The 14,922-nt window shown below is 37.9% G+C and overlaps 1 protein-coding gene across 1 annotated transcript; it reads right to left on the reverse strand.

The window, feature by feature from the left end:
• Positions 1-8,698: 8,698 nt before the first annotated feature.
• irf8 (interferon regulatory factor 8) lies at positions 8,699-13,437 on the reverse strand. The gene is made up of 9 exons (XM_078250023.1): positions 13,313-13,437; positions 12,948-13,158; positions 12,294-12,477; positions 11,498-11,598; positions 11,174-11,231; positions 10,689-10,736; positions 10,117-10,506; positions 9,829-9,944; positions 8,699-9,648 (listed from the first exon to the last, which is right to left on the reverse strand). The coding sequence occupies exons 2-9, from the start codon at positions 13,116-13,118 to the stop codon at positions 9,451-9,453; spliced, it is 1,266 nt and encodes a 421-aa protein (XP_078106149.1). The 5' UTR covers positions 13,119-13,158; positions 13,313-13,437; the 3' UTR covers positions 8,699-9,450.
• Between the last annotated feature and the right edge of the window lie 1,485 nt (positions 13,438-14,922).

A 14,922-nucleotide genomic window follows, 5' to 3' on the forward strand; every position in this document is an offset into this window, starting at 1 on the left:
CAGCCTCAGACTGTTAAAACCTCTTGTAGCAATCCCTGGTATGAAGACTATTTAAATATTCCATTCCCAAAATTCTATATATGTGCTTTTGGGGGAGAAATGCCAGCTGAAGTTTAGTAACTATTGTAAACACATGATGAATCTTCAAATGCCTATTTTTTTAAGGATAAAAAACAGTAACTTTAATGCTAAACCATATTAAGTATCTGTATCAGTGTGCAGTGGTTTTATGTGATGTCTGGTTTCAAGATAAGATCAGACTTCAGTATCCTCCACAAGACAACAACCTTAGTTAATGTGTGCACTTCCCCAATGACCTTTCCCTAATAACCTCCATTGAGACTCTTAAGTCTCTTTTGACAGCAACAATCTCTTGCATTATCTATTTTTTCCTGTTTGCTTTTATTTTACGCTCAGCTGTAATTGTTAAAATAACAATGGACAGGACTGACAGAGACGAGTAATTGTCAAGTTGAATAAACACAACATCTCTGACAATACAGTCACATTAAAGCTGTAAGAAATATACTTGTAATTTATTTTGTTTGATCATATTCTTGAGCAACATTTATAGGCTACATGTTATCATCATGTTATAATCACTAAAAAAAGTTTGTGGGCAACATATTCTTCAGGGAAATTGCAAGAAAATAACTGTAATTGTGGTGGTCACGTGTATGGCCTCGCTAGGTTTTTAATGTAGCAGAATAAAACAAATAAACAGTTTGCCCAGAAAGATAGATATGATCTGCTTTTCCTGAAGGAATCACTTTGGAAAATGAGGGAATGGAATTGACTCTAGCGTGAATCAAGATGGGCAAGTGGGGCCCAAACCTGTTTGTTATCAGTGGCACAAATGCAGCATTAGGAAAAAATGAATATATGTTTGAAAATTGATATGAAACATGCAGTTTCCATCGTAAAACTAAAATTATGAACTCTCTGATTACCACAGAGTTAACCGTTATTGAAGTCAGGAAAAATATCTAGCAAAACAGAAAAAGTAGATACTGTATACAAAACTTCAAATCTTAAACAAAGTGTTCAAAGAAAAACTGTCAAAATAATTTTAAATCATACAATATATATAAATATATGAAGATTGAATACAGTGAAATTAAGAAGAAAAAAGAAGAAAAACCCTATTTAAATTTAAATTTAACTATTTAGATGTTCAGTGAGAAAGAGTTTAGTACTTTTCTGTTAACTGAGTAAAGGCTTTTATGTGTACATGCATGTGGTTTAAAAGATGTTATGTACATTTGAAAGCTTAGTGCTTTATTTTAACCTTATTCATCCAAATGCATGCAAAGAAATGCAGTTTGTGAATGATCTTTGGCTTTATATTGCCACTAGATGGCAATATAAAGCTGTAATAGTTTAGTGTGGCATGTTTTCTTCATTCTGTGCTAAAATCTTTGAGGAAAAAACAATAAAAAGCAAATTAGAAATAATTTTACAACTGACATATCTGTCAACATATCTGTTCATCTTCCAACAATAAGCTATTTCCTCTTTTTCATAAGTTTCACTATTTTCTTCTCTGCCTTTGAGCACTCTTATGACATGAGCTTTAGTTTTTGCCCTAAGTTACATAAGCAGGGCTTTCCCCCATGCACTCTCTATTTATGTGAACTGTAAACTGTGCAAACCATCATGGTTAACTAGCCATAGAATTTCTGCTTCAGTGGTCCCCAGGGCTAATGCCTATAGTCTCCTTCTGTAGAACAGAGCAGAGAACGGTAAAATGCAAATCTTGTGATAAAAATAATGTTAAAATGTTAAGGTTGCTGCTTTTAAACATGCAAATTGCTCACAATTTCTCCAAGACTCAGTTTCCCTCCAACAATTCACATTTTGTCAAAATAAATTTTTATTAGTGGATCATGTTCATCATAACGCAATCTATATGACAATATGACAAAATGACAATACACCTACCACAGTTTCCAAATAAAATTAACTGAACACGATCACTGTGCAGATGACATTAGCACTGCGCTCACAGGTAATTCCACCTCCCTCATGTGATGGTCATGTTTGGATTCTGGTATTTCAAAGGGGGAAGTATGTACTGTCACTGTACTTTCTATTAAGGCGTGTGGTCGACAGACAGCTTTGCCCACAGTCGCCTTCAGCTGTACTGGAACCATTTTAGAGCAACTTTAAATAATCTCCATCCCAGCAGCACCTGTTGCCTGGCCAGTGTGTGGCTTCTTACTCAGAGGTTGTGACTTATACAGTCGGTCTAACGATATAGTTGGAAACAATGTTTAAAACCACAAAGATCCTGTTCCTCAATCAATAACGGAGTAACATGTCATCAACCACATGTTATACAACAAATGCAAACAACAATACTTAAATTGTGAAGGCAGTGTACAACAAAAATATTGTCTGCTAAATGTTTTAGTGCAAACAATGTCTTTTTTGTGTAAAAATCTGAGCAGTTAGATGATGATGCTGAGTATTTTGCCCTTAAATATTTATGTCTGCCATTTTGTTAAAGCTAATACATTTTTTTTTAGCATACATCATAAAAGGAATAATACATTTCCAATATCTATTGAGACAAAAGAAAATCTGTTTCTCAGGTATCTTTCTGTTACCACATAACTATCACCTTTCTGGCCACATCCCGTCACCTCTGTGCTTTGCATGCACACATGCACATGCACGCACACACACACACACACACACACACACACACACACACACGCATGCATGCACACATACAGCACTGAGCTGTCTACTCTCAGCTCTCATGCTCCCCTGGCTCTGGTTCCCCAGGGACTGTCACCCCACCCTGGTCTTCCCCTCCACCTCGACATCCATCACCTTTTTGTACTGATAAGTTTTGTTTTTCTTGAATATGAAACACAAGTACACAATGCCTGGATTTTCATTTTAAGTTGCAGTAAGAGTATTTCTGTGCAGACAGCCCACAAATTGTACTTCCAAGGCACTGAAACAAATATGTGAATTGTCATTCTCATCACAACTGTATGGATTCCCTCCCATTGATACTTAAATCCCATAATCCAAAGTTTACAAATGGCTTTAACTGTCTTTATCTATTTCCACAGCTGGCGTCTGTGTTGACTGTTCCTCTTTTTAAGGGAGAAGTTGTGTGCTGGAACATCTTCCGGGGCTCCTTCCTCTGTTTCCTGTCCACAGACAGATCAGGCGGTCAGGGATCACTCTTGTCAAAGAGTGCAACAACTAGGACAGAGACTGATGCAATTCACAGCTTCACCTTACCCACTGATTCACATACAATGTAACCAGTCTCCTTTCTTAAAATGACTTTGAATCCAGGCCTATGTGGTCACTTTAGATTGTGTACACTAAATGAGTTTACATGTAGTTTATTCCTACATTATTACTTTATGTTTGCTGATTTGACCTGTGTTTATTTTGAACTTGATAAATGTTAACTGTTGACATACATCCCTGTGCCCCGTGCCTGTGAGATCATTCACATGTGAGTCACTCAAATTAAAACAAAGCTACAAAGATAACCTTTGCGCTATTATTCTATTGTGCTTGTGAGGTCCTGAGCACTGGCTTATGAAATGTTAAAAAGATTCAAAGTGTGTACACTGATTGAAGGCAGATTTATGTTAATTTATATCATTTTGATGTTTGATATTTTGAAGGCAGGTTACAATAAACTGCTTTCCCGTAAATCAGCATACTTCCCTATCTTCACTTTTACATGTCAAGTCTTTCCTGCTAATCACACATTTTCCACTTTTTGCGCTTTTCTATATCTGCCTTGTTTTCTTCAAAGTAGTTGACTTAGAAGATTCAGAGTACTCGTAAATCTCATAAAATAATTTTAAGCAGTTTTTTAAGCTCTTCATCCAACAAAATGAACAGTTAACCCTGAAGAAGACCTCCGTAGGTGCGAGGCTTTAGGGACCTTTGGTTTGAAGACATGAACTGATACTGATAAGAGGATATGATCCTTGATCAGTGGCCACCGTGTGTGTGTGTGTGTGTGTGTGTGTGTGTGTGTGTGTGTGTGTGTGTGTGTGTGTGTGTGTGTGTGTGTGTGTGTGTGTGTGTGTGTGTGTGGTTAGGTGGCTTTCTCCCTGCGTCCCAGGATGTGGGCTCCCCGTCCACCTGTCTCTCCACTCACAGTGTCCTCAGTGCTCTCCCAGTTCCTCTCTGGATGCCTATTCTCATCTCACCCACACTGATTCCAAATCAGCGTTCTCCCCAGAGACACCACCAACGCCTTTCACATCGCCACTCGCATAACACAACCTGTCATGGTAAATCACAACTTCCCAAAAGTGTAGCACACTCTGGCTCCATATGCATATCTCTACTTATTCTAAAAGAAATATAGATATGCATATGGGAATAGAGATATGCATATGGAACCAGAGTGTGTGACACTTTTTTCTTACTTTCAAATCACAACTTCCCACCACGATGTTCTTTGCATATATTTTGTCTCATTTACCTGGCACGACATGAATGAGGCCTTTAAATACAGGCATTAAATGAACGACTTTTAGATTTACAAAATGCTTATATAATATACTAAACCACAAATAACAAAATAATGTATTTTATGAAGGTCATTTTAATTAGAACTTTTGATTGTTCAAGTTAAATTCAAGCTGATACATGCAGTGGAAAACAACAGCTGCTTAACTGAAAGGCCAGTGCTAAGGCTGCAGTCAAAAACACAGGGACACAGCTTGAAAGGACTGAGGAGTCAGCAATAAAGACAAACCAGGAAACAACAAAAATAGACAAAGAAATTCCTTTAATCTATTTCAATTTGAAGTTATTCTTTTTTGGCTAGATTTCCTTGAAGCGCTGTTTTTCACGAAATAGGTGCTGCTTCCTTTAAGTGGCTATTGTACAACACAGTATATTGAAATGTTATTGAGCAGAAGGCCATGATTACGTATGGTGGCAACATCAGTTCTGTTTGTTGCTTGTCTCTAATGATTTATTGTGGGAAGCCTCAGACGCCACAAAGAGATGTTGCAATACAAAGAGAACCACATTGCAGACACTGGAAAAGTGACAGAAAATACACTGTTAGCAGAAATGCACACAAGCATGTGCCTCTTCTTCCTACTGCACTCCACGCAGAGCTGGGAAAAAATAAATAAAAAATCTTACTCTTAAGTAAAAGTGTAAATACCACAATACAATACTAAGTTTAAAAGTGTTACTGTGTTACTACTAATTATTAACATTAGTAAAACTCTAGCGGCATTTTTAATTATACAAAAAGAAGCAAAAGTTTGTGAAAATGGTTCCTCCTCCATAGTCCTTCCTCTGTCTGCTGAGATTCTTACTCTTCTCAGAAACATTCACATCTGCACTCTGTGTTTGACCACATATCATATATCATGTAAAACATATCATAAAACATATCATATATCATGTAAAAAGTACAGTATTTTAATTCTCTAGTCTTCAGCTTGCTGAAACTAGTCCATGAATATTGTGGACTTTATTGTGGATTGTCCGACTCCCTGTGGTGTCTGGAACATCCTTCTATTATGTCTGATAATATATAGCTAAAACAATGACAAAACCATTTGACATACATATGCAGATTTACACTCCATTTAAAGGAGCATGTCGACATTTTGGTAAACCCAGTTATTCATTTTCTCTCCAAGAGTTAGATCAATGTATGTCTACAGTAATATGAAGCTACAGCCAAAACGTTAGGTTAGTACAAAGACTGGAAACAAGGGGGGGCAGCTAGCATGGCTTTGACCAAAGGTAACAAAATCCACCTTCCAACAACTCTAAAGCTCCATAATTGACAAGTTGTATCTCATTTGTTTAATCTGCACACAAGTGTAAAAACAGCAATTCCTTTTGTTGATTTTGTTATTTTTGGACAGAGCCTGGATAGCTGTTTACCCGTTTCCAGTCTTGGTGCTAAGCTAAGCTAAGCTAAGCTAAGCTAAGTGGCTGCTGGCTGTAGCTTCATGTTTAGCAAAAATACATGAGAGTGGTATGGATATTCTCATCTCACTCTTGTCAAGAAAGTGACTGAGTCCCAAAATATAAGTTACTAGTTAATAGTTACCCTTAACAGACCCAGTCTCTTATCTAAACAATCCTTATTCTAAGGTTCTAGGATTGTTGATATAGTTTATTACAACTAACATTTGTACCCAGATATTGTACAAGGCTGTAATTCCAAGTACAGTAATTATATCCCTGATAACATATATGGTATTTATGAGTACCATCAATGCATTATGGTAATTCAGCCTCAGACATGTTATTTGGGTGGGTGGGGGTAGAGTCAGTTTCCTGTGATAGTTTTTGAAGTAAGTTCCTGTTCTGTGGAACTTAGCCAGAACTCCCCTATAAAGATAACCACACATACATACATACATACACACACACACACACACACACACACACACACACACACACACACACACACACACACACACACACACACACACACACACACGTAATATTCCACCTGGGTTTTTATTCAGTGAACCATTTATTAAATATTCTAATTTAAGTGAAATGTTTTATCCAGAGATGTCATATGAAAGGCACATGACTGCTTTCACTATGTGATCTGTGTGAGTCATTACAGCAAACTTAATCTCCCATTAATACAGTAAAAAGAGAAAAAAAAAACTGATTGAATGAGCCACCCAGACCTGTCTCCATTCAATTTATCATATGGGACTACAAGTATTATTTTTTATTTAAGGGACCTTATACTTGTAGTTGTGATTTTTTTGTGTGTTTGTATACATGTTATAGACATTGGCATTTATTTGGCACTATTTGTTTTTGTTTATATTTGTATATATTTATTTTAACTTTTAGGTATTCAGGCAATTTCCACTGAGAGATTGTTTTGGTGTGGATTTCACCTTACATTAGTTATTTACTGCATTTGTAGCAGCATTTATAATGACCATTAGAAACCCAGATCTGAAACTGAAAATGTTTCTGTGTGTTTTGTGTGTGTGTGTGTGTGTGTGTGTGTGTGTGTGTGTGTGTGTGTGTGTGTGTGTGTGTGTGTTCTTGTTTAACTATATTCGTGGGGTCCAAAAACCAGGAATACAGCCGGGACAGCTTTGTGGGGCCAAAATGCTGGACCCAGAACTTTAAAGGGCTGTTTGAGGGTTAAGACTTGGTTTTAGGATTAGGGTTAGAATTAGGTTATGGTTAGGGTGAGGGTAAGGGTTAAGTTTAGGCATTTAGTTGTGATGGTTAAGGTTAGGGTAAGGAGCTAGGGAATGCATTAGGTCAATGACGGGTCCCCACAAAGATAGTGAAACGCCCTCTGTGTGTGTGTGTGTGTGTGTGTGTGTGTGTGTGTGTGTGTGTGTGTGCTTGCGTGTGTGCCTGCATGCTCGTCTACATAATGTTTAATCCAAAAATGTTGTTCGCACTTCCTTGCCAATATTACCACTATTCACCCAGTTTGACATTTGAGATGACACTGCTATCTGCCCCCTGATCTTTAATGACCAACTGTGTGAGACATAGGAGAAGAAGAAGGCATGTCGTTGTCTCATTGTGAATCATTTGGCTAGTTGGTCACCTCTCTTCCTGTCCTTTCTCTGTTACTCAGCAGGGAGATGGAGGGGTTGTCTGAGAGTTTCCCTGCCTTAGGTAGCCTAGATCCTTCTTTTAGTTTCATACAGTGTTTTAGTTTCATCATTCCTGAGCCGGAGTAAAAAATAGTTTGTGTTCATAGTAAATGACAGTCTCAGTGGTGGAGTTTCCTCCTAACTGCAAAGTACTTTGTTGTTGTCACAAGAACTAAATGCCTAAAGATTTTCCTGATAATGTAAAAAGATTTTTTTAAACTTAATTGTTCAATTCAATCTTTAGTAATTCCTAATTGTCCCAGACACTATGAAGTTCATATCGTAATTTTTCATGTCTGCAGAAATTGTAGCTTAATGTGCAATGTGCTCTAACCTCTTCAACCCTGCAGATATTTGTATTGTGTGCAACCAAGCATTGTTCAAACCACAAGAGTTACATTTCAAATTCTAATCAAGTTAAGTTGAGTTGGACTCAATTATGAGGATGCAATTATGCACAAGACATCTAGAAGGTTATACTTGTTCTAATGGTGGAGGAATTCAAGCAGTATTGCAGATTTGAATGTTTCATTCAGTGTGATATAAAGTCACTCAAGCATTGAAACAAGCAGACAGAAAATATACTGTATTTCAATTTCTCTATTTCCCACCTGACATGCACCAATTGTTTGTACTGATTTCACTTGGGTTTTATAAGCTCCAAGCTGCAGAGACTTTGCATTACTTTACTTTTATTGTTGTCCAAGTTATGTTATCCTTGTGTGGCTATGCAATTAGTAGAAGTGCAGAGCCAAGTCTATAGTTCGACACATAGTTTCTAATAATGTACAGATAAATTAAATAGTTTAGATAGCTGCCTGGTTAGGTAAACATCTAGAAGGCTATCGTATTCTTTGGACAATTGTTGACAGCAATTTAAGCTGTGGTTAATGAGCTAAAACATGGTCCTACCATCATGGGAAAGAATAACATTTATGTGACCAATTTAAAGAGTTGGGAGTGAGAATAGGTTGCAACAATTTAGCAGTTACCGTGCAATTCTGCATGGGTCACTTTTGCAATAATGCAACAATCAAAATGAAATAAAACAACAGTATGATTATATAAAGACAAGCAAGTGTAGTTCAGCACAAACTTTACTAAAAATGCAGTTTATAAAAACAGTATGATAGTAAAACCTATCTGTCATTTTATGCCACATTGCATCTAAAATTCAATGCAGTCTTTTAGCAATTCATCAACTTGTAAAAAATAGAAAAATATCTGACAAAATATTCATTTGGTCATCACATAAGGAATCAACTCAACTGCAAAAACAAAAAAGATGCTGCATGTCAAAATAAAATTCAGCTTCGAGAACTAAATTGCATATATAACTGTTGTCATACTGCACAGATGTCTTTACATATATATATATATAAGAAATATTTGTTAAGAAAGTCACCAAAATTGATCTGTTCTTAAAGCTTTGCAAAACTTGAGTTGTGTATAACAACAACATACCACTTTTTCTCTTGAACTAGATGATAACACTCTTATAATTGAAAAGCAGAAGTTAGACAGAGAGATTGTGTTAGCGCTGTACATATAAGAAACATAAACATTACTGATATACAAAATATTAGGGACATCTTAATACCGAGCTGCAGCTTAAAAGTCTTACTATAAGAGATCTGCTTCTGCTTACAGTTATGTCTCCACTATGATTGGTATACATTTAATAAAAAGTCTAAAATAACTATGATACTGGTGTTTACCCAAATTCACCTTGTCAGTCTATGTCAGGAAAATAAGGAATGTCCCTAATACGTTGTACATTGAGTCTGGTACATGTTGTAGAGCTCCAGGCAGGTGTGTTGCTGCTCACAGTTCAGGCAGTGATGGACATGTTGTCTCTGTAGCAGGCTGGCCTCTGGGGGCCGCTGTAGCTGCACAAGTCCTGGTAGATGCGGGCCATCTGGTCACTGGCCAGATTATCAGACATCTCCAGGTTTGGGTTGTTGCAGTAGGGCTGGGAGCGCCGCATGTTCACTGCCTCCAGCAGGTGCTGGCAGTTCACCACAGTGATCTGCCATTTGGGAGAGGACACAGAAAGATGTGTTTTTATTGTCAACAGCACTTGCAGCAATTAGTCTTTTTCTGTCCCACAAAGGTGTCAAGACTTCATTTTCTAGGTTAAAAAAAAGATAGATTTTTGTCTTGCTCAATCAGTAAACTTTTTGAATGGCCCACACTTGATTGGTCTTACCTGCACAATGATCAGTTTGCTCTTGGCATTGTTGAGATCGTGGAGCTCTTCTCCGAAACACAGAGTCACTGTCGGATCAGGAGCAGGAAACTGACCCTCCTGGTACAGCTGTAGAGCTGGAACATACAATGTACATGAACAGCTGTTTAGACAATCTTTGCAAGTTACCAGTCCTAGGATGTTGCTTGCTTTAAGCATCAAAAAGAAATGTATGTGTTTTGCATTGATTTTGACTCTTCTGAGCTTTCAAAATAACTGAATAGAGACTGAAAATACATAGAGGCTCACCTTGGAGAAACTTTCCTGTGTCAAAAATCTTGACTACAGCATCTCTCTCAAGTTTACAAGGCATGGGGCTGTATTGTGAGCCCACTTCTCCCAGCCCACTCCAGAAGACACGGCTCTGGCACAGCCTTTTGATGAAGATGCCCTCTTGGTTGGCACGGACCAGTACACCTCTCTCCAGGTGGCCCAGGAGCTTGCGTGTGACATGGCGCTGGCGGTCGTACTCGATGTGCTCAGCCGGAGGAAAATGAACACTCTGCATGCTGTCTGAACTGTATAGGGCGCCACGACCCAGGTGCTGTGGGGCGATCCGGCAGCCTTCAGGATGAGTAACCGGTGTGGTGTGCATCAACTTTCCTCCATAGTAGAAACTGATCATCATCTGGGAGAAAGCTGGAGAAGAGAACATTTGTGGAGCTTTGTAAATCAAAAATAATGACAAGTATCACAGAAATAATGACATAATGCATATAGCCTGCATGTTATAATCAATTTGTGTTATTATCACTGTTGATGCTTAAATAATGATCTGATGTGATTGTGACGCTTTCATGAATAATATCATAACTGAATACCTGAGCTGAGATTGCCTGATGGCAAAGGGTCCTGATGCAAGGGGAAAGCTGTGAAATACAGGAGGAAGAGATGAGTTAAGGTCCTTATTACCACAGTGGACATGACCACACTGTCATGTCATTATTTTGCTGCATCATCAGAAATACCATTTCTCTAGCACGATCTCAAAAAGAAATAATCCTCTTAGTCAGCAAAGTTCAACAGGATGTTAGTCAATTCTTCCATTGCAGAAATCAACAGACAAGCAAATAACCTCTATTTAGAACCCACAATCACAGGGACATGTCAATGAGCTTTCCACTGTGGTTATTTTCAAAGACATTAAAGCTCATACCTCTCAAAGACGGAACAGTCTTACTTGAGGTACGGCTAAAAGGCAGAGGTACGCCTGGACAGGCTTCTAGCCACAACACTGACTGAACAGCTTCATTTAGTTAGAGGAGTATGTGTTGTATTGCAAACTGGGTAGAAAAGGTTGTCTTACCGTTGATGCTGCCCGGGGACCAATACTCTGGACTGGCCTGGATACTACAGCTTTCCTCCTGCAAAAAGACAACAATGTCATAAGCTGCTGACAACAAAGCACCTTTGTACACTTCACACAGTCATGTAGAGCAAGTGGGAGCGTGGGCATGCTCGGTGCAACAAGTGTTGGAGGAGACAGCACGGTGTGGTAATCAGAAAAAAAGTGACACAAAAGCTGCATGGCAGTAAAGGCAAAGTGCATCTTGCAACAGATGGGGAGAGGGGAGAGAAAGAGGTAAGGAATATGGTTTAATAAATGGAATTAAGTGAGAGGTATTCTCACCTCTTTAATGAGCTCCTCTATCTCTGCAGGGCTACAGTCCATTTCAGTGATATCACCAGAGCTGGTTGTAGTTGCCATGACCATCACTGCGACTTTGCCATCTGTAGGTGAAAGAAGAATACATTGTTCATGGTACAAACATGCAACTTCTTTTTTTTGATTGCTAATAATTGCATGGAGGAATTTTATCCCGCAACATGCATTGCACTGGAAATTCAAATGATAGCATTACGCAAAATGTCTGTTAAAGCAGGGATCTTCAACAGGGGGTCCGGGACCCCTAGGGGGTCCTTAGAGTCAATGCAGGGACGCCTCCAAATATTTGTTCATTTTGTAAGTTTTTTCAAAAATGAAAAAGTCTTAACATGAATCTAACATATGATTAGCGAATATAATAAATCCCTACTGCTTACTTGCCTGTAGGTACGGTAATCACTAAGGCCATCCACCGAGTAGATATAGATTTGCATAGAAGATAGATTCATCCTAAGGATTCACTGTGCCACATGTATGTTTAACATTAAAACATGATTTATAAAATCATGGCAACAATATTAAGCTATTTTAATAGCTTAGTATTCTATGCAAAAAAGATATGTATAGAGGTTTTAGGCTGCCCTACATGTTATTGTAGGCCCAGTTTAATATGTAATTAATTTATACAATTTATGTAGTAGGGGGTCCCTGCGCGGTCTCAGTTTCAGTTAAGGTGTCCTTGGCTTAAAAAATGTTGAAGACCCCTGTGTTAAAGGATATCAATGCTGGCTTTCATGACATTAATTGTTCAAAAACTCACGCTTCTGCTCTTCCTCTGGTACAATGCGATAGACTTTATAGGGCTCAGAGATGTCCAGCTGCGACCTTTCTGTCACCTCCTCAAAGTCAGGGCTTTTATTCAGGGCACATCGGAGTCTGGTCTTCCATGTTGCAGGCTCAGCCTTGTCCCCGTCCTTAAACTTGCCTTTAAACACAGCCCAGGCCTGTGGAGGGAAAACCACATATTAAAGATGGTATTGTATTGGAGTAAAGTTGGATGCTTCAAGACAAAATGTGAAAATGATCCTTTATTTTTCAACTTTTAGAAAGAAAGAAAAAAAGAAATCAAAGTCTGATTTACAATAGTGACAATAATTGGCAATTGTTGGTAATTTAACATTTACAATTTTAGTGTGAAAATAGCACTGATGCTAGGCTATAGCTTTATTACTATTTAAAAATGAGAAACAAAATTAAAGTTGGTTAAATTTAATTAAAGTTAACTTTCATATGCTATAAACAAATAATAACAATGGCATTTAAAGGTCTAAATGCTAATTTCCATTCGGCCACAAAAGAACTAGACTTGAAAAAGCGGTTGACAGATCCATCAAGATTTAGTAGCCTGTCAAGTTTAGTGCCAAAACTCCATGTAGTAATCTGACCATGGGGCTACACGAGAGTGCTGTCAAACCTTAAAAATGGATGCGTCTACTTCTTGGTTGTAATCCTGTTTCCCTGCGTGTTTCCATGGAATTCGGAACATAGTGCGGCTGTCATCCTCCCACTGCAGTCCAGAGTACTGCCCGCTATGGATCTGCTCCACCAGCCACTGCTTCAGTCTCCGACCTCCCGGGTTTGACATCCCGATGTAGAAAAGTTGTTTTTGGATTGTTCCCTTGTACCTAAATTAGGATTTCATTAATGATAGATTTTAAAATATACTTTTTATTTACTTTTGTCTAAGATATTATTATAATATATATTTAATCAAACCGTATAAATTGTGTTCTAAAGCTTTCGCCCTTTAGGGTAGAAATCAAAAGTAAAAGCACTTACAGTTTAACAAGCGGTTGAGCTCTTTGCCCTGCTTGGGATATCCTGCGATGTTGACAGATAGCTCACTGTCAGCTTTAATCAAGTGAGTTCTCCCTGACATATGCCTATGGACTTTATTGTGCTCCGTGTCGTGAATGAAAAAACTGGGAGATGATTTGACGACGCTACCTTCTGACCAATGAGTGCGTTTGAAGCTTCAGTAGCCAGCCCATTCCGGAAGTGTTTTTCTCTTAACTGCGGGCATTTACAAGAAATGGCCTGACACCAACGATGGTTGTAAATGTGCTGCCCACGCTCAAAGCTACGCTGAATAAACCCGGAGAGTCACAAGTTACCTTGAGCTGTGGGGGATTTCTGCGCTCCAGACAAAGGTAGCCTAATACGTCCCTCAAACCTCAAAAGGTTCTCGAGCAGTACAGTAGCCTACTATTTGTATGATGGTGAAGTAGGTTGATTCCACAAGTCTTCTGGAAGATATCTTTTCCTAATAATAATAGTAATAATAATAATAACTAGGCCTATAACTATAATATAAACTATGATGGTGGGAGGATAAGTAGGAAAACTCGATAGGCTGAATTTCACAGTGGGCTAAGTAATAAAGCCACGTTATATTTCTATACACCATCTTCATGGTTATCTAATAAAGGCTTATGGGCCAAATGTCATCAATGCTGAAACACATTTTTCACTATTTTCTGACATTAAACCAAATGATTAACCCGTTAATTAAGAAAATAATCAGCAGATTAATTGAAAACTATAAACTTCAATTTATTTTATCATTTGTCAAAAAAGGCCTGGAAACAAGGCTCATTCATCTCAATTAAATTAGCTTATTATAATATTTATTATAGTAACTTGTTCATTATGAAATGATAATTAAACTAAGTAAACCGAACAGATGAAAGCTTTCCTTCTTTCCTAAGATTTCCTTCCAGTAGCCTATTAACTTTTTCTAAATTCACAGTAAGTCTGAATGTATGCTTTCTGCTAAGTAAACACCACCTCTCTGCCAGGAATGAGCATGTCTGAATATGCGGACCATATACACACAGTAAACCCTATGAACAATCACTCTTTTCAGCCATGAAAGATCAACAAGCACATGTAGGTAGTAGGGATATTATACAAATAAACTAAATTTCAATTTAAGGTAATTTCAATTTGGAAGCCAAAAACTGAAGATGCACTAAGAGTGGGGTTGCATCCTACTGTTCTATTTCCCAGAAATCAGTTCCAAGGAAGTGATGATGTATTCATTGGAAGATTTTAAGATAGCATGTTGATGCTCTTCAGAAAGTGAAAACCTTGAGGAAGCATTTCTGATTTGAAGTTTCAGTAGTCTTGATGTGTATCTTTACACATCACAGGGCAAAAAAACCCACAGGACTAAGTTGGAATCATGATCATGTGGGACATGTTTGAAGTATGAAAACAATAATTGTTTAATGGCTTACCGTATAATGCTTTTTATGTGAATATTGTTACCTGTGTTTAAGAGCTATTTAAATAGTAATCTTTCCCTAACACACAACTGGTGAGCGATATAATCTGCCAACTGTAACTTTAAATTAAAATTCTCAGGTAATCTGTATTTTTCATTAAAT

This window comes from Sander vitreus, chromosome 1 (genome assembly GCF_031162955.1).
Source record: "Sander vitreus isolate 19-12246 chromosome 1, sanVit1, whole genome shotgun sequence".
Lineage (NCBI taxonomy): Eukaryota > Metazoa > Chordata > Actinopteri > Perciformes > Percidae > Sander > Sander vitreus.

Coding starts and splice junctions, on each gene's coding strand:
- irf8 (XM_078250023.1), bottom strand. CDS start 13,118: ATGTCAAACCCGGGAGGTCGGAGACTGAAGCAGTGGCTGGTGGAGCAG. Junction 12,478..12,947: donor TAGACGCATCCATTTTTAAG/GTTTGACAGCAC, acceptor TTCCCTCCACAG/GCCTGGGCTGTGTTTAAAGG. Junction 10,737..11,173: donor GTCCCCGGGCAGCATCAACG/GTAAGACAACCT, acceptor TGTATTTCACAG/CTTTCCCCTTGCATCAGGAC.